Genomic DNA, 18507 nt, shown 5'->3' with positions numbered 1-18507 from the left:
GGCCTGTCCTGAAGTTCCAGGGTGGGAAGAGACCTTAGAGCCCTGGCTAGCACAGAGCGGCCACCTGGCCTCCCGGCCCCTCTGCCTAGGTCGCAGCCGCGGCCTTACTCGTGTGGTCTGGCACTGGGTGGAGATGAGGACTCGGGCGAAGGGGTCCGAGAGGCCACTGTCATCGGCTGCCAACACACCCCGGGCCTGGTAGAGGTGAGCCCGGAGCTGGAAGTAGCTAAAATCTGGGGTGAGGGGAAGGAAGAGGCGGCACTTGCTCAGGACACCACGAGGGTCCCTGGCTCGTGAGCCCCCTCCTGGGGCCCACCGGCACTCACCATCCCGGCGCAGGCCGTGGGGCAACCCGGTCGAGGGCTCGGGCAGCAGGTCGGGGGGCAGCTCGGAGATGCACGCCTTGGCTTGCCTGCCCAGCCCCAGCCACAGGAAGAGCTCCAGCTTGGCACAGACCTCCCCAGGGGTGGCCCCAGGTGCCTGTAGGGAAAGGAGGCGTGTCCTGTCTCCGAAGCCTCTTTCTATACCCACAATCCCACCCAAAGCTACGTCTGACCCCGTCCTTCCCTTGTTTCCTCCATCCCCAACACATCTCCATTCCTGTTTCCTACCCGAGGGCACAGATTCTTCCCACTAGGGACACCTCGCCACTAGTCCACTCTTTGGGTCAGTGCAGCCCAGGGCAGACAGCTTTGCTGACCTGGGTGAAACCACAATCTCCTTTGGGCTTTTATTTTATTTATTTATTTGTTTATTTATTTACTTATTTATTTGTAGTACTAGAAATCAAACCCAGGGGCATTCTACCTCTGAGCTACATCCCCAGTCCTATTTTTTATTCTTTCTTTCTGTGTGTCACTGGGAATTGAACCCAGGGGCATTCTGCCTCTGAGCTACACCCATAGTCCTGTTTTACTCTTTCTTTCTTTTCCTTTCTTTTCTCTTCTTTTCTTTTCCTTTCTTTTCTTTTCTTTTCTTTCTTGTGTGTGGCACTGGGGATTGAACTCAGAGGCATTCTACCTCTGAGGCTAAACCCCTAGCTGAATTTTCTTTTTTTTTTTTTTTTGCGGGTCTGGGGATGGAACCCAGGGGCATTCAACCTCCGAGCTACACCCCCTGCCCTATTTTTATTCTTTATTTTGAAACAGGGCCTCACTAAATTGCAGAGGGCCTCACTAAGTAATAGCTGAGGCTGTCTGCAAACCGCAATCCTCCGGTCTCAGCCTCCCGAATGCTGGGATTACAAGTGTGCACCACCATGCCCGGCTCCGATTTTATTTATTTGGAAACAGGGTCTTGCTAAGTTGCGGAGGACCTCGCTAAGATGTCAAGGCTGGCTTTGAACCTGCGATCCTTCTGTCTCAGCCTCCCAAGCACTGGGATTACAAGCGTGCGCCCCGCTATCCTTTTGGCTCTTTGAACAATTAAAAGAGCACAAGAGCCCCTGGCTGGGAACCACTCCCCCAGCACCCTCGTCTCGGTCCCCTCACTGTGAGCAGCAGACTCTGGATCTTCCCACAGTTCCGGCCCCGCTCCTCCTCGACCACGGAGAACAGCACGTGCTGGGCGGGGATCCGGGTGCAGGCCACACGACGCCGCCCACTGAGCATCCAGACCAGCACGTCAGGGAGGGGAGGCTGGGGCTGCAGGAAAGAGCGGGCCACCCAGGTGTGGGTGCAGAGCCACTGTCCCCACAGCTTTTGCTGGGTGGATGAATCAACTATCCACCCTGACCCCTTCTGAACCCCAGGTACATGGGACCCCCTGTGCCTGACATCTCCTGAACCCCCATAGGCCACCTGAGACTCCAGGTCCAACCTCAGTGATTATTATTATTAGTAAGTGTGTGTGTGTGTGTGTGTGTGTGTGTGTGTGTTACTAGGGATTGAACCCAGAAATATTCTACCTCCGAACTATACCCCCAGCCCTATATTTTTAATTTATTAATTATTTATTTAGTACTGAGGGTTGAACCCAGGGACATTCTACCTCTGAGCTACATCCCAGGCTTATGTTTTTATCCTTTTTTTTTTTTTTTAAACAGGGTCTCACTAAGTTGTGGAGGGCCTCACTAAGTAGCTGAGGCTGGCCTTGAACCTGTGATACTCCCGACTCAGCCTCCCAAATGCTGGGATTACGGGTATGCGCCACGACAGCTGTGCGTGGAATCAGGCAGAACCTGTCCTTCTGTGTTTAGGTAGTGTCCTCAAGCTTCATCCGTGTCGGAGCATGTGTCAACAAAATGCCTTTACCCTTCCCTCCTTCCCACTCTCATCTTTCTGTAGTTCTCCCACACACTTGTGATCCCAGGACTTGGGAGGCTGAGACAGGAGGATCGCAGGTTCGAAGCCAGCCTCAGCAGGTTAGTGAGGCTCTCAGAAACTTAGTGAGACCCTGTTTCCAAATAAAATATAAAATAGGGCTGGGGGTGTAGCACTGAGGTAGAAGGCCTTGGGTTCTATCCCCAGTACAAAAGAAAAAGAAAGAAAGAAAGAAAGAAAGAAAGAAAGAAAGAAAGAAAGAAAGAGAGGATGTTGTAATGAGGAATAACAGGAGGTTGAGCTGGGTGTAAGGATTGCAGTTTCCATGCAATCAGTAATTTAGTAAGCACTCAGCAACTTAGTGAGACTCTGTTTCAAGACAAAAAATAAAAGCCAGACATGGTGGTGCATGTTTGTAATCCCAGCGCTTGGAGGCTGAGATAGGAGGACTGCAGGCTTGAGGATAGTCTCAGCAAGTAGTGAGACTCATTAACCCAGAGAGACTCAGTTTCAAAATTAAAATAAAATAGATCTAGGGGTATATCTCAGAAGTAGAATGTCCCTGGGTTCAATCCCCAGTACAACAAAAATGAAAGAAAGAGAGAGATTGAGAAGAAAAGGAATCAGCCAAGGGGTGTCGCTCAGGGGTAGAAGAGCTTAGAGGAAGGCGTGCGTATACAAGACGGGTGGATGAGGGGCATTACCTCCTGTGCCAGAAAGCGCAGTTTTGCAAGAAGCTTCCTGGCCGATGTCATCTTCCTTTGCATGTTCCCCTGTCTCAGACCCCGTAAGAGCCGCAGCCCTTGCTTTGCCAGCAGGTTCTGGAAGGGCAAGAAGAGAGTGTGAAGGCCGGGCATGGTGGCACACACTTGTAATCCCAGCATTTGGGAGGCTGAGATAGGAGGATCCCAGTTCAAGGACAGCTTCAGCTACTTAGTGAGGCCCTTTGCAACTCAGTGAGACCCTGTTTCAAAATAAAGAATAAAAAATAGGGCTGGGGGTGTAGCTCAGAGGTAGAATGCCCCTGGGTTCCATCCCCAGTACCAAAAAAAAAAAAGAAAGAAAGAAAGAAAGAAAGAAAGAAGAAAAGAAAAAGAAAGAAAGAAAGAAAGAAAGAAGAAAAGAAAAAGAAAGAAAGAAAGAAAGAAAGAAAGAAAGAAAGAAAGAAAGAAAGAAAGAAAGAAAGAAAGAAAGAAAGGAAAAAGAAGAGAGCGTGAGTGGAGGGTCCCAGCCACGTTCCCCGCTTCCCTCCCCAGGCCGTACCAGGCTGTGTGTCAGCAGCCTCCCTCGGCATCGGTCCAGGGCGTTGGGCCGCGTCATTGTCCTGCGCTCAGCACTGTGGCAAAACTGTCTGCGGGGAGCAGGGGTGCACAGAGCAGGGCAAGGTCCAAGGAGAGGACATGGACCCCTGGGTCCTCCTCTGAGCAGGCCTTCAACCTACCCTCACAGCCCTCCTCGACTTGCTCTCAGAGAGGTGCCCTTCCTCACCAAGCGTGGCCTTCTGCATTGGACCATATCTCAGTTCATCCAGGACAGCCTCACCGCTCGGGGTGTGTGTGTGTGTGTGTGTGTGTGTGTGTGTGTGTGTGTGTGTGTGCGCGTGACTGAGGATTGCTTTCTCCAAACTACACTTCCCATACCTTTTATTTTTGTTTTGTTTTTGCGGGTCTGGGGATGGAACCCGGGGCATTTGATCTCCGAGCCACACCCCCTGCCCTATTTTTATTTTTTATTTTGAAACCGGGTCTCACTAAGTTGTGGAGGGCCTCACTAAGTAGTTGAGGCTGTCCGCGAACCGCGATCTTCCGGTTTCAGCCTCCCAAATGTTGGGATTACAAGCGTGTGCCACCACGCCTGGCTTGTTTTTGAAATAGGGTCTTGCTAGGTTACTCAAAGTCTTGCTATTTTGCTGAGGCTGTCCTCAAACCTGCAACCCTATATAGCTTGGAGGTAAAATGCCCTGGGTTCCATCCCCAGCACCACGAAATAAATAAATAAATAAATAAATAAATAAATAAATAAATAAAGAGAGGGGGACAAGCAGCAAGAGAGGAGAAAGAAAAGTCACGGAAGTGGAAGGGAAGCCGGGTTTGGGGGTCATGACAGTCAGCAGTGAAGTGTTTCAGGAATGAGGGGCTCCACTGTGCCCACTGAGGACAGGAAAGAGGCCACCACTGGCTGGGGCCCTGGCTGGGGCGCTCCTCCAAGCCGTCGCTAAGGGCTGGAGCTCTCCTCTGCTCCCCGAGGAACTTGTCCAGCCTCATCTCTTCCCAATTTACATTGCCAGCCTCGGCCTGTACCAGCACTCCAGTCGTACTGCTGCCTGTCTGCCAGACAGGGCTGGGTTTGTTTTCTTTACTGATACTAGGGATAGAGCCTGGGGCACTTTACCTCTGAGCTATACCCTCAGCTTGCCTGCCTTCTTTCTTCCTTCCTTCCTTCCTTCCTTCCTTCCTTTCTTTCTTTCTTTCTTTCTTTCTTCCTTTCTTTTTTCCCTCCCTTTCTTTCTCTTTCTTTCTTTCTTTCTTTCTTTCTTTCTTTCTTTCTTTCTTTCTTTCTTTTTTTTCTTCTTTCTTGTGGTACTGGGGATGGAGCCCAGAGGCATTCTACCTCTGAGCTACACCTCAAGCCCTATTTTTTATTTTTTATTTTGAAACAGTCTCACTAAGTTGCAGTAGCTAAGTAGCTGAGGCTGTCTTCGAACCCTCAATCCTCCTGTTTCAGCCTCCCAAGTAGTGGGATTACAAGCGTGCGCCACAATCCTATTTTTTATTTTTTGAAACAGGGTGAGAGTTTCACTACTTGCTGAGGCTAGTCTCGAACCTAGGATCCTCCTGTCTCAGATGCCTATGTACTGGGATTACAGGTATGGGCCACTACATCTGGCTTCATATTTATTATGTGTCTCTGCTCAGTCCCTCACTCCTACTCCACAGGAATATGTACTTTAGGGGGTTTTGTGGGCAGGGACACTTTTTTACTCATATTTTTGTACCTAAAAAAATGTCTGGCACAGCAAGTGCCATAAATATTTGTTGAAAAATAAACAACTCTTATGAGAAGAGTATAAGAAAGAGACTCAGATTCCAGAATAGGTAATAAACTGGGCGTGGTGGTGCACGCTGGTAATCCCAGCATTTGGGAGGCTGAGACAGGAGGATCGCACAGGTTCGAAGCCAGCCTCAGCTACTGAGTGAGGGTCTCAGCAACTTAGTGAGACCCTGTTTCCAAATAAAATATAAAATAGGTCTGAGAGTGTAGCCCAGAAGTAGAAGTCTGCTGGATTTTATCCCTAGTACCATAAACAAACAAACAAGTAGAGTAGTTATGGAATCCAGGGCCATGAAGGGACTGGAGTATGTTTGTGTGGTTACAGCAATAACATGATAAAAACAAGGGCCAGTCGAGGAGGCAGAGAGACAGCGGGCAATGGCCGAGCCAATCCTCTAGCAGGCGAGAGAAGAGGAAAGCAGGGCCACGGCTGCGCCCTGGGACAGGGTGTGTCCTCCACCGCAGGAGGAAGGAGGGAGATCAGACGGCTGTGGAGGCTGCCAGGAGGAGGCTGGACCGAGGAAGGTGAAGCGTCTGTCTCCTCTATGAATCAAGATGAGGCAAGAGGTCTAAGCCTCCAGGAGCACGGAGGAAAAGAGTTTGTTGGAGGTGGAAGAATAGGTGCCTAAGGCCTGTGAGCAGCTCGATCCCCAATCATCTCCATCCAACTCCCTTGAGCTGGGAGTGGGGGGCACACCTGTACTCCCAGCACTTGGGAGGCTGAGACAGGAGGATCGCAGGTTCACTGCCAGCCTCAGCAACTTACTGAGGTTCTCGGCAACTTGCAAGACCCTGTTTCAAAATTAAAAGTAAAATAGGACAGCCGGGCATGGTCGTGCACGCTTGTAATCCCCGCGCTTGGGAGGCTGAGATAGGAGAATTGTGCAGGTTCAAAGCCAGCCTCAGCTACTTAGTGAGGCTCTCAGCAACTTAGTGACCCTGTTTCCAAATGAAATATAAAATAGGTCCTGGAGTATAGCCCGGAGGTAGAAAGCCTCTGGGTTCTACCCCCAGTGTCACAAAAAAACAAATAAAGTAGGACTGAGGGGACCAAGCGTGGTGGCACATGCCTGTAATTTCTAGAATTTGGGAGGCTGAGACTGGAAGATCACAGGTTCAAGGACAGCCTCAGCAAGCAGTAAGAGTCTCATCAACCTAGCGAGACCCTATTTGAAAATAAAAAATAATAATATAGGGCTGCAGGTATAGCTTGGAGGTAGAATGCCCTCAGGTTCAATCCCCAGTACTTCCACCAAATAAATAAGAACCCTAGATACATTTAATTGTCTTGTTCTCACTGTCCCTTAAAGTACTGAGTAAATACAGCTTCAGGTTTTCCTGGGGTCCAGGCAGCCAGCAGGAGCCTCCCCACCCTGGAGCTGGCCAGCTGCGGGGCTGGCTCTCAGCTCACCTGCTCCCAGCCACTAGTTCTTCCAGAGTCTGCTTGAGTCGCGTGCAGGCGCCCAGCCCCGACCGGCGTTGCATCTTCTCCACCTCCTGCAGCCCCTGGTTCTGCGAACAGGGTGAAAGGGTCAGAGTCTGGAGGGCCCCTGGCCTGGCCCCGCCCACCCACCCCACTGGCCACGGCTCTCGATGGCCTGCCCTTCTGTGGCCCCATTCTCCTAGCCCCTCGTGGCTCCACCTGGGTGGGGTTGGGCTCCCAGTAGCTCTACCCACTTCCCTCACCCGGCCCCTTTCTAGGTCCAACAATTGTAGGGGGAGGGATTGAGCTCAGGCTTGTTCTACCTCTTAGCTACCCCCAGCCCTATATTTTATTATTTATTTTGAACAGGGTCTCACTAAGATGCTGAGGGCCTCACTAAGTAGCTGAGGCTGGCCGTGAACCTGCGATCCTTCTGTCTCGGCCTCCAAAGTACTGGGATTACAAACATGTGCCACCATGCTTGGCTTTATTCCATTTTATTTTATTACTTATTTGTAGCAGTATAGATTGAGCTCAGGGGCATTCTACCTCTGAGCTATACTCCCAGCCCTTTTTATTTTTATTTATTTATTATGGTACTGGGGATTGAACCCAAGGCATTCTACCTCCAAGCTACACTACCAGCTCTATTTTTTATTCTTTATTTTGAAACAGGGTCTTACTGAGTTACAAAGGGCCCCACTAAGTAGTAGCTGAGGCTATCTGCAAACCATGATCCTCTTGCCTCAGCCTCCCAAATGCTGGGATTACAAGCGTACACTACCACTCCTGGCACTTTTTATTTTTTTATCTTAAAACAGGTCTCCCTGAGTTGCTGAAGCTGGCCTGGAACAACCTGCGATCATTCTGTCTTAGCCTCCCAAGTACTAGGATTAGCCACTACACACAACTTTTCTTGTTTTTTTAATTTTATGGAATATTATATATATTTTTTGCAGTACTGGGGATTGAATATTTTTGTGTTTTATTTTGAAACAGGGTCTCACTAAGTTGCAGAGGGATCACTATAAGTAGCTGAGGCTGGCCATGAACCTGTGATCCTCCTATCTCAGCCTCCCAATCATATGCCACTACACCCGGCTGTTTTTAATTTTAATTTAATTTAATTTTGGTACTTAGAATGGAACCTAGGAGCATTCTACCTCAGAGTTACACCTTCAGCCCCCCCCCTTTTTTTTGGTGGTACTGGGGATGGGACCCAGGGGCCCTCTACCTCTGGACTACACTCCCAGACCTATTTTATACTTTATTTGGAGACAGGGTCTCTTAAGCCAGCTGAGGCTGGCTTCGAACCTACATGATCCTCCTGTCTCAGCCTCCCACGCGCGGGGATTACAAGTGTGTGCCACGAGGCCCAGCTTCAGCCCCTTTTTATTTTTAATATTTATTTGTTTGTTTGTTTGTTTGTTTTGGTACTGGGGATTGAACCCAGAGGCATTCTACCTCTGTGCTATACCCACAAGCCCTTCTTAAAGGTCTCACCAAATTGCTGAGTCTCCCTTGAACCTGAAATCTTCCTGTCTCAGCTTCCCAAGTACTGGGATCACAAGCATATGCCACCACATCCAGCTTATTTTTTATTTGGAAACAGGGTCTCATTAAGTTGCTGAGGGTCTCACTAAGTTGCTGAGGCTGGCTTCAAACTTGGAATCCTTCTGTCTCAGCCTCCAAGTACTAGGATTATAGGTGCACACCATTCCTCCTGACTTATTTTTTATTTTGGAAGAGAGTTTTGCCAAGTTGCTGAGGCTGACCTTAAACCTGGAATCCTTCTGCCTAAGTCTTGCAAGTCCTGGACTTACAGGCAGGCCTGCGCTACCTTACCCAGTGGTACAACAATTTTTATTTATTTATTTATTTATTTATTTATTTATTTATTTATTTTGTGGCACTGGGGGTGGAACCCAGAGGCTTTTCTACCTCCAGGCTTTGTTCTCAGACCTATTTTTTTAAAAATATACTTTATTTGGAAACAGGGTCTCCCTAAGTTGCTGAGAGCCTCACTCAGTAGCTGAGGCTGGCTTCGAGTCTGTACAATCCATCCTCCTGTCTCAGCCTCCCAAGCTCGGGGATTACAAGGGTGCACCACCACACCTGGCCTGTACAACAATTTCAAATCCTTGTCCTCCCACAACTTCAGCTCGTTGGCTGGCCCTGTGTCCACCACCTTCTGTCTTGCTCCAACAGCGTGGTGGCTCCCTGGCACGCCACCCAAGATCCCCACTGGGGAGCGCCCTCAAGGCTGCAGTGGCGTGGCCCTGCCTCTCCCTCCGAGCGCCGGCTCTGTCCTCACCAGCCTCTCAGCCACCTTGCCCACGCAGTTGCTGCTCTGCAGGCGCCATGTGTAATCCTCCCAGCGGCTCCACACACGTATGCAGGGCTTGTGATGGCGCAGGGGCAGGCAGAAGTAGGGGCTGGGCCAGACAGAGGAGAATGGAGGCTCGGGTGTCCTGGGTGCCTACGGACCCAACACCCTCTTTCCAGTTGCTAGGAGCACTCACCCGCTGCCATCCACAGGTTCCGGCCGCTGAGCTGGGGTCCCCGGCTCCTCCTCCTCCTCCAGCCAGGCCCCCTGGTCTTCAGACTCCAGGAGAGACTGAGCCTCCTCCAGGGTGCCCTCTGCTCCCTCTCCAGCCCTGGCCCCTCGGCCCAGCTGCTCCTCTCTCCGGCCTGCACGCCCTACCCCCCGGAGCAGCAAGGGTTAGCAGGCCGCAGGCGAGGGTCAGACCCGTTCCTCCACCACCTCTGCTTCGGTAGAAGGCAGAACTCCACCCTTCACTGAGGGGCGACAGCCTCTCCCCGGCGCCAAAGGTTTGACACCAGTGATCACCCTCAAAACCATGGCCGGCAGTGGCATGAGCCCGGCCACCCACCAATGGAAATTTCGAAGCTGATGGGCTGCGAGGCCACAGTAGGGTCAATCATGGTGGCCTCAAAGAGCACCCCGAAGAGCAGGAAATCTTCACAGGGTGCCAGGGCATTCTGGGGAAGGGAAGGGAGTCAGGCTGCAGTGAGCACCTGCCTCCAGGGAGCTGGCCAGACTCTGCTTGGCCTCAAGGTCCGCAGAGACACTCCGACCAAGGCCCAGAAGCCCTTGCAGGTGCCCCCTGCATCTCTGCCCCTTGCTCCTCAACAATGTGAGGCTGACCCCTCCCAGAGAAGACCAGTGCCAACGCCTACTGGTCAGTCTCCCACCACTTACATCCTCCCAGGCCCCCAAATTGAGACGCTGCCCCCATGGACTTAGTGCCTGGTAATACAGAATGCGCCCTTCCAGAGCCGAGAGTGGCTGCAGGCACCTCGGGGAGGGGCAGCAGCTCCTCCACCTCCACCTCCATAGCAGTAGGAGCCGCAGGCCCATCCGCACTGGAGGCCACCTGCTGCGCGGCCCCTGGGGAGGTCTGGCCGCCCTTGGCTTTTTTCTTCTTCTTCTTTCTGGTGATTTGGGACAATCTGGACCCCTGCAGGGCCTGGAGAGGCTCCGGTTCCGCTCTCCCTTCAAACACCTCCATGGACACCGCCAGCAGAAGTCGACCGCGGAACCAGACGCCTTGGCCAAGGCCTTCATTGAGACTTTGAAGGCCATCCCGGAGCCCGCCGCTGGGGGGCGAGCCGTAGAGGGGAATCCAGGCCGGGCCAAAGGTGGGCTTAAACCCCACTGTGGGCAACAAGAACAGAGTTTGGGAGGTGAGCACAGGGCAGGTGGGTCCTAAAGTCTATGTTCCACCCCCTTACCTCCTCTGCTCAGCGGGCTGGCTTTCTAAGCCCGCTCAGCTCCCAGAGGCGCGGCTGAGCGGCGTGGCCGCCCTGGGCGCGGAGCCGCGTGCGGCGGGGTAAAGGGGCAGGGGAGAGGACACGGCCGCCCTGTTTCCCTGCGTGCAAATCCGCAGGAAGAGCAGAGCTGTAAGGCTGCCGTACGAGTGGCTGCGGTCACGCCTTGGTCAACCCGAGGGTGGGGTCCCAGCCTGGGGTGACCGGTGAGCTCGGAAGGGCGGGGCTGGACCGCTGGACAGAGCTGGGTCCCGAGGAGGGCGGAGGCCCCGCGCCAGCCGGAAGCGCTCACCCGCGCGGCCCGCGTGGGAGAGCTGGCTCAGGTCCAGCAGGTGCGTGGCCAGGGCCGTGTCGGCCAGGGGGGCGTCGTCCCGCAGCTGCAGGCGCAGGCGGCGTGTCAGCGGCGGGAAGAGCTCCACGAAGCTCAGCTGCTCGTTCCACTCGGGCGCGGGGGCCTCGCCGCGCACCGACGTCTCCCCCTGCGGGCGCAGCGGAGGGCCAGGGTGCGGGGGGCGCGGGGGGCGCGGGCGCAGCGGAGGGCCAGGGTGCGGGGGGCGCGGGGGGCGCGGGCGCAGCGGAGGGCCAGGGCGCTGGGGGCGCGGGGGGCGCGGGCGCAGCGGAGGGCCAGGGCGCGGGGGGCGCGGGGGGCGCGGGCGCAGCGGAGAGCCAGGGCGCGGGGGGCGCGGGCCGGGCGCGGGGGCTCACCTGCTGCCCCAGGAAGGACACGCGCACGTAGGGGTCCACGAGGGCGCGCTGGCCGTGCAGGGCGCGGCCCAGGCCGCCCAGCAGCCCGGGGCGCAGCGCGGGGAGGCCCTCGGCGCGGTACACCCGCACCCGCAGCCGCGCCCACGGCCGCTCGGCCGGCGCCCCGCGCGGCAGGAGCAGGTTCCTAGGGGAGCGGGAGCTGAGAGGCGCCGCGCGGCGGGCTGGCCCCAGACCTCGCCCCCCGACCCCCGCCCAGCTCACTTCTCCAGGTCCGAGCTGCGCCCCGGGCCCGGGGGCGGCAGCGGAGCGGGCAGGTCCCCGCGCGCCCTCACGGCCAAGGTGACCTTGACGAAGCCCTTGGTCCCCGCGCGGGTGTCTCGGGGGTCATGCAGAGGAGCCCACTTTTGGTAGAAGTGGCCATCTGGGGGCAGAGGGGCAGGTCAGGGGCTGGGGCAGCCGGCGGGACGCGCGGGCGGTCGTAGGGCTGCCACCGGGCGCTGGCCGTGCCGGGGTCACCCGGAGGGGGCGCGGAGGGGCAGCCGGCTCACAGCCCAGAGCCAGCTCCCGGCTCCCCGTGCCTGCAGCTGGGACCCCACCGGGGAGGTTCTGTACCTGGCTGATGGAAGAGGATGCCCAGGTCCATCCTGAAGGTGCCTATCCGGGTGGCCATAAAGGGGAGGCTCTGCGAATGGAAGGCCTGCGGGGGGCGCTGTTAGCCCTGGGGCTTCGGCGACCCCGTCCCCGCCCCCCCTTTAATGAAGGAAACCTCTTTCCACTACGCTCCTCACCGTGATCTCTAGCAGCAAGTCTTGAAGGCGAAGCCGGGTCTCATGAAATTCGAACAGGAAGTACTGGTTGGAAGTGGTGGGAACGAGAGGTCAAGAGGTGAGAGGTTAGAGGTGGAGGCTCGTGGCTGGGGGCAGTGGCGGGTTCCTAGGAGTCCCTCGGGCCTGCCCACCTCGTTGTAGAAAGGGCAGTTGGTCCCACGCTGTGTGGCCGTCACTCGGCGCTGCTCCCCCACCCGCACTGCCACGAAGGGGTTAATGTTGACGCCCACCAGTTTCTGGGCCTCCAGCACGGTCACCCCTACCTGAGAGGGGCAGAAAGGGAGGAAGAGAAGCCAGACCTGCCCGGAGAGGGGAGGAACCTGTGTGCAAGCAGAGCAGGAGCTCAGTAGGGTTGGGTCTGGGAGGGGAACAGTACCTGGAAGTCCTGGGCTCTGGACAGCTGGAGCGGATCTGTGCCCACTGCGCCCTGAGCTCGGCTGCAGAAACGCTAAGGTCAGCTCTGGCTCCCTCGCTCCTTGCTAACACACACATCAGCTAGAGGCTGGGACTGAGGTCTTGGCTCCTCTCTGAACTTTTGGATTCAGAATTCTTAAGAGTTTTGCCTTGCCTCCATCTCAAGCTACACCCAGATTTTATTTTATTTATTTATTTATTTATTTATTTATTTATTTATTGCAGTACTGGGTATTGAACCCAGGGGCATTCTACCTCTGAGCTACACCCCTAGCTCTATTTTTTTTTTAATTCTTTATTTTGAAACAAGGTCTCACTAAGTTGCAGAGGGCCTCACTAAGTAGCCTACGCTGGCTGCAAACCTGTGATCCTCCTGTCTCAGCCGCCCAAATAATGAATTGCAACTGAACATGCCTGGCTCTACACCCAGGATTTGATTCATTCGTGGAGCCCTGAATCCATTCATTCATTCAACAAGTTTACTGAGGACCTACTATATGCCAATACTGTTCTAAGCTCTGGGACAGTGCAGTGAACCAAGAGAAAAAACTTGACCTCAGGCTTTCATCTCCCACCACGGTAGGAGCCCGAGCAACTGACTGGACCGACGGTGCCTAGGAGTGACCTGGCCCAGGGCATCCACCCTTCACCAGTACCCCGGGACTGTGTTTATGAGGATGGATGGGTGTGAGGTCAGGTGTGTCAGTGATGAGACTGATTTGCAGGCGGGGTGTGGGAGTAGGTGGTGTGGTACCCAAGTTACCTCTTGAGGGGGCTGAACACAACCGCAGAAAGCTCCACTTCGGGCTCGCCCTCCTCGTCCAGCTCCAGCTCCAGGTCTAGCTCATTCTCCTCATCGTCCTGCGGGCCTAGGCTTCGGGCTAGCCTGCGGCCCAGAGCCGCTGCACGCCGCTCCAGCCGGGCATCCCCAGGCCTGGCAGAAAAGCCCTCAGGACACAAGCCTGGGACTTGTCAACCATCTCTGGGTAAAATCCCTTGATTTCATTGACCTTAGGACTGAACCTTGAACCTTGGATGGAACCTCCGACCCCAGGGCAGACTCATGACCCTGGGACCTCTCTAACTCCAGAACTGATTTCCGATTCTAGGTCTGAACTCTGACCCTAGAGTTGATTCACTCCTCATCCCAGGCCCCAGATCTACCCCCATGTCACTGGCTCTTAACCCCAACACTCACCCTGATGACCCCAGGTCATCCCCACATACTTACTCCAACTCCTGGAAGCCCACATTGGGGATGATCAACTCTGAGCTGGGAGAGGGAAAAACAAAGGGCGTGAGAGAGGCCCGGCCTGACCGCAGAGCTGCCTCTGGGCAGCACGGGGCCAAGGGCCACAGGAGCTGGCAGATCCAGAGCGAAACTGGATGCCACTTCTCCCTTTCTCCTTCTTTTTGTCTGGGCTGGGACCACCAGGCCTTTCCTAGGTTGCAAGAAGGGTTACCTGTCCCGGATGGGTGCCCCAAAGTCTTCCTCTGCCCAGGCTCCAGAAGCACCCTCTGGGGGCTGGTACTTCAGGTCAAGCTCTACCTGGATCTGAAACCAGATACAGTGTCTCCTAGGTCTCCTCAGACTGTACGGAAGCTAAAGATGCCCAAAGACAGCGCCATCTGTAAGCAGAGGCTGTCCTGGCCTGCATCTGTGGTGACTTGTGGCTCCTCTCTGATCATCAGTAATGCCATTCATAGCCCTGTTAAAATCTTAACGTGCAGGTTACCTCTGGAGAAGCCAGCTACAGATCCGAATCCCTCCGGCTGCTCTTAGAGAGCTCTTCCTGCAGCCTTCGCAGCTCTGCGTGGCCTGGTCCCTGCCAACCTCTCCACCTGCACCCCACTCCAGATCAGCTCCGGAATGAGCTGTGCTCCCTCAGGTCATATTTGCATATTAAGATTCTTCTGCCTGGAACATTCTTGCTTCTCATATTGTGGATAAAATGCACTCCAAGCTCAAGGACGACTTTTTTTTTTTTTTTTTTTGTACTGGGTATTGAACCCAGAGGCCTTCTAAGCCTGAGCTACACCTCTAGCCCTATTTTTATTTTTATTTTGCTTATTTCTTGAGGGTATTTTTTTTTGTCTTTTTGGAACTGGGGGTTGAACCCAGAGCACCACACCTGCAAACCAGGTGCTTTGCCACTGAGCTGCATCCCGACCCCTTTATTTTTATTTTGAAACAGGGTCCTGCTAGATTGATGAGAATCTCTCTATTTGCTGAGGCTATCCTCAAACCTGTGATCCTCCTGTCTCAGCCTCCCAAGTACCCGAGTAGTACTTAGCCAGGCTAAGTACCACTTATTTGGGGAACCTCTTCTGACTCCCAAATAGGTCTCATGTCTCTATTATGCACTCTCCCAGCCCCTACCAGCTCTCACTTGCAGTTTTCCATTCATTTGTGTGAATTCTTGCATTATGCTTGCCTGTGTAGTGAGGGGCTCCAAGGAGGCAAACCCTTCTGTGGTTTAGCTCCCGTGACTCCCCAGTGCTCAGCACCACACTTGGCTTCTGAGAGCCGAACCAGCGACCACAGACGGAATGAAAGCTCAACACTTGATACGACTCCTCCTAACGCAAGTGGGGAGACGACTTGGAGATGCTGAATAACTTGCCTGAGTTCTCGGAGACTTCAAGCCAGGCTCCCTTCTGCTAGGCTGGATGAGCTTGTGTGAAACATCAGGAATTCAGCCAGGTGCATCTTTGTCTCCCGTAAGCACCAGGGAATAGCAGGAAACGTCTTATCTCTCCCACAGCACAGCCCCGGCCTCCGAGCTGAACCTAGTTCTGGCCCACGTAGGGTTCAGGCAGGTGCTGCTGTGAGTCCCATGGGGGGGCAGTACCATTCCTATCTGGGCTTCGAGTTCTTCCCTATGGATCAAGTGGAATCCTCTATCTAGAAGGAGTCTCAGGCTCACCGACACTTGCTTTTTTTTTTTTTAGTACTGAGGATTGAACTTAGGGACACTCTTTTCCGTGCTACATCCCCAGTACTTTTTTTTTCCACCTCCAAGCTACACCCCCAGCCCTATTTTAATTTTATTCTTTATTTTGAAACAAGGTCTCACTGAGTTGCAAATGTCCTTACTAAGTAGTAGCTGAGGCTGTCCTTGAACTATGATCCTCCTGTCTCAGCCTCCCAAATGCTGGGATTACAAGCGTGCACCACCACACCTGGCTTTATTCTTTTATATTTATTTATTTATTTATATTTTTGTCATATTGGGGTTCCTGGAAACCCTTCTACCTCTGTGCTACACTCCCAGACCTATTTTGTATTTTTATTTGGAAACAGGGTCTATTAAGTCAGCAGAGGCTGTCTTCAAACTTGCGCGATCCTCCTGTCTCTGTCTCTGCCTCCCGAGCACAGGGATTACAAGCATGCACCACCACGCCCAGCTATTTTTATTTTTATTTATTTATTTATTTACGGATCTGGGGATGGAACCCAGGGGCATTCGATCTCCAAGCTACACCCCCTGCCCTATTTTTTATTCTTTATTTTTTTGAAACAGGGTCTCACTGAGTTTCAAAGAGTAAAACTAAGTAGTAAAACTAAGTAAAAACTAAGTAAAACTAAGTAGCTGAGGCTGTCCGCAAACCGCGATCCTCCGGTCTTAGCCTCCTGAATGCTGGGATTACAAGCGTGCGCCACCATGCTGGCTTTATTTTTATTTATTTATTAATTTATTTATTTTATTTTATTTTTGGTGGTACTAGGGGTGGAACTCAGGGGCTTTCCACCTCCGGGCTTCACTCACAGACCTATTTTATATTTTATTTGGAAACAGGGTCTCACTAAGTTACAGAGGGCCTCACTATGTAGTTGAGACAGGCTTTGAACCTGCAATCCTCCTGTCTCAGCCTCTCGAGTACTGGGAGTACAAGCCTGTGCCACCACGCCCGGCCAACATCTGCTTCTTGACCACAGTGAATGTTCCTTGTTTTCTGGGTAAAGCCTACTCAGTACTGAAGCTAGTCATTTACCAGTCCCCACCCCCATACAAGTATTTGCCTCCCCACCCTCGGTTCTGTGTCCAGTCTCTGCTGGATTCACGCTTAAGGAAAAGTAGAAGAAGTCAAACAGGCCGACTGGCACCTGGCACTCACAGGGGATACTTGAAGATTGTCATCCACTAGGGCCTCCCGCAGCACCAAACGGCCTGCACTCTGTAACTGATGCAGGGAGATCACCAGCGTCCCCAGAGACCTGGGGAGGGGCGTGGAACGGAACGGTGACCCGGGGGAATGGCACCAAGCCCCCCCCCCGGCCCCCCTGCATCCCCGGCTCCCCCAGGCCCACTCACCTGGGGCTGAACACACGGCTGCAGTTGACCACCTGCACAGACAGGCTCTCCTCAGCCAGCGGGGCCCCATAATGGGGCCAGCGGAAGAGCTGGGGGATAGGAAGAAACTGTGACGCCCATGCTGGGCTGACCCTGATCCCTGACCCCCAATCCAGAGTGCATCCTAACCCTGGCACAGAAGCCCACGTTCCAACATGGAGCTAACCCTGGGACCAGTCTCCAGACTTGGAACTGATCCCTCCAACATGGGGTTGACTTCAGAGTAAAGCTGATCTGGGCTTAAATACCCATCAGAAAAGAACTAATGCCTCCAGTCTTGGAACTGACTTACCCCAAGCTGGGTTTCACCTCTCAGCCCCGAGACTGGTCCCGCTTCCTGAGACTAGACCTCCCCAAACCCAGAAATGAGCCACTTGACCCCAGGATGGATCCTGAAAGGAAACAGACCAGATTCTCCCCATGTAGGAACCAACTGTACTGACCTCGCCGACATCTGCTTCTTGACCACAGTGGATTTTCCTTGTTTTCTGGGTAAAGCCTGCTTAAAACTGAGGCTAGTCATTTATCAGTCCCCACCCACATGCAATAGTTTGCCTCCCCCCACCCCGTTCTGTGTCCCTTCTCTGCTGGATTCAGGTTTAAGTAGATGAAGCCAGGTGTACTGGCACACACCTGTAATTCTAGTTTTTTTTTGGAAGGTTGAGGCAGGAGGATTACAGGTTCAAAGCCAGCTTTAGCCAGCCTTTGTGAGGCTGTCAGGAACTTAGTGAGACCATGTTTGAAAATAAAATAAAATAAAATAAAATAAAATAAAATAAAATAAAATAAAATAGAGCCGAGGGAGGTGTAGCTCAGAGGTTAACTGTCCGAGTTCAATCCTCAGCACCACAGAAAGAAAAATAAAGGAAAAGAGAAAGAAAGAAAGGAGGGATAGAGGAAGGGAAAGGAAAGGAAAGAAAAGAAAAAGAGAGGAAAGGAAAAGAAATCCAGGAGTGGTGGTGCACACTTGTAATCCCAGTATTTGGGAAGTCGAGAGAGGAGTATCGCCTCAGCTACTTAGTGAGGCCCTCTGAAACCTAGTGAGACCCTGTTTTAAAATAAAGAATAAAAATAGGGCTGGGGATATAGCTTGGAGGTAGAATGCCCTGGGTTGGATCCCCAGACCACAAAAAAAAACTGAGGGGGGAGGGAAGGATGGAGGGAGAGAGAGGGGGGAGAGGGAGAGGGAGAGGGAGGGGGAGAGGAAAGAAGGAGACTGGGAAGGAAGGGAAGGAGGTGGCAAGTCGGTGATATCAGGTAAGAGGGAAAGAAGACATGCTTGGAGATGGGCTGGAAGCGCTGGAAGACCTGGAGCTCCCCAGTTCCAAAACCCCTTGCAAGCCTCACCCCGAAAGCTGAGCCTCACTTGCCGATCGTGGGTGCCCGGCAGTCCTGTTAGCCGTTTCACACACACGGTCAGAGCCATGGTCCCAGGGCCACTAGCTCTCCTTCTGCCCGCCTGCCCTTCTCCCACCTGAGCCGCTGACTCACTGGACTCACCCGGCAGGTTCAGCAAACCCTGCCCCTTAGGCAAACACACAGGCGGAGGTCTGGGGGCCATGGGTGAGAGGGAGGAGGATGGAGAGTGGGGTCAGGTCCCTGTGTTCAGCCCAGTCCTCCCTGCTCTCACCAGCTGGAGGCTGGCAGGATGCTTCTGACCTTCCTATCCTTGTGGGCGG

General features: G+C 53.5%; 1 protein-coding gene across 1 annotated transcript in view; it reads right to left on the bottom strand.

The window, feature by feature from the left end:
- The window catches only part of LOC308277606 (fer-1-like protein 4), a gene marked incomplete at both ends in the record, with an annotated part of 38580 nt that extends 20326 nt beyond the window's left edge, over nt 1–18254 (bottom strand). Inside the window, 24 exons of the mRNA XM_080716871.1 lie at nt 109–233; nt 327–480; nt 1491–1643; nt 2966–3082; nt 3525–3612; nt 6724–6824; nt 9050–9170; nt 9258–9435; nt 9630–9738; nt 10056–10414; nt 10820–11006; nt 11233–11416; nt 11494–11653; nt 11845–11929; nt 12021–12083; nt 12191–12322; nt 12436–12496; nt 13237–13407; nt 13705–13746; nt 13937–14028; nt 16593–16692; nt 16790–16878; nt 17272–17327; nt 18176–18254. Coding sequence (XP_080572997.1) covers nt 109–233; nt 327–480; nt 1491–1643; nt 2966–3082; nt 3525–3612; nt 6724–6824; nt 9050–9170; nt 9258–9435; nt 9630–9738; nt 10056–10414; nt 10820–11006; nt 11233–11416; nt 11494–11653; nt 11845–11929; nt 12021–12083; nt 12191–12322; nt 12436–12496; nt 13237–13407; nt 13705–13746; nt 13937–14028; nt 16593–16692; nt 16790–16878; nt 17272–17327; nt 18176–18254 — 3006 coding nt within the window. The remainder of the gene's footprint in view (nt 1–108; nt 234–326; nt 481–1490; nt 1644–2965; nt 3083–3524; nt 3613–6723; nt 6825–9049; nt 9171–9257; nt 9436–9629; nt 9739–10055; nt 10415–10819; nt 11007–11232; nt 11417–11493; nt 11654–11844; nt 11930–12020; nt 12084–12190; nt 12323–12435; nt 12497–13236; nt 13408–13704; nt 13747–13936; nt 14029–16592; nt 16693–16789; nt 16879–17271; nt 17328–18175) is intronic.
- Between the last annotated feature and the right edge of the window lie 253 nt (nt 18255–18507).

The sequence above is a fragment of the Muscardinus avellanarius genome (genome assembly GCF_963383645.1).
Source record: "Muscardinus avellanarius genome assembly, chromosome: 19".
Classification (NCBI taxonomy): Eukaryota; Metazoa; Chordata; class Mammalia; order Rodentia; family Gliridae; genus Muscardinus; species Muscardinus avellanarius.
The sequence above is the reverse complement of the archived record's forward strand: the minus strand, read 5'-3'. Positions and strand labels throughout refer to the sequence as shown.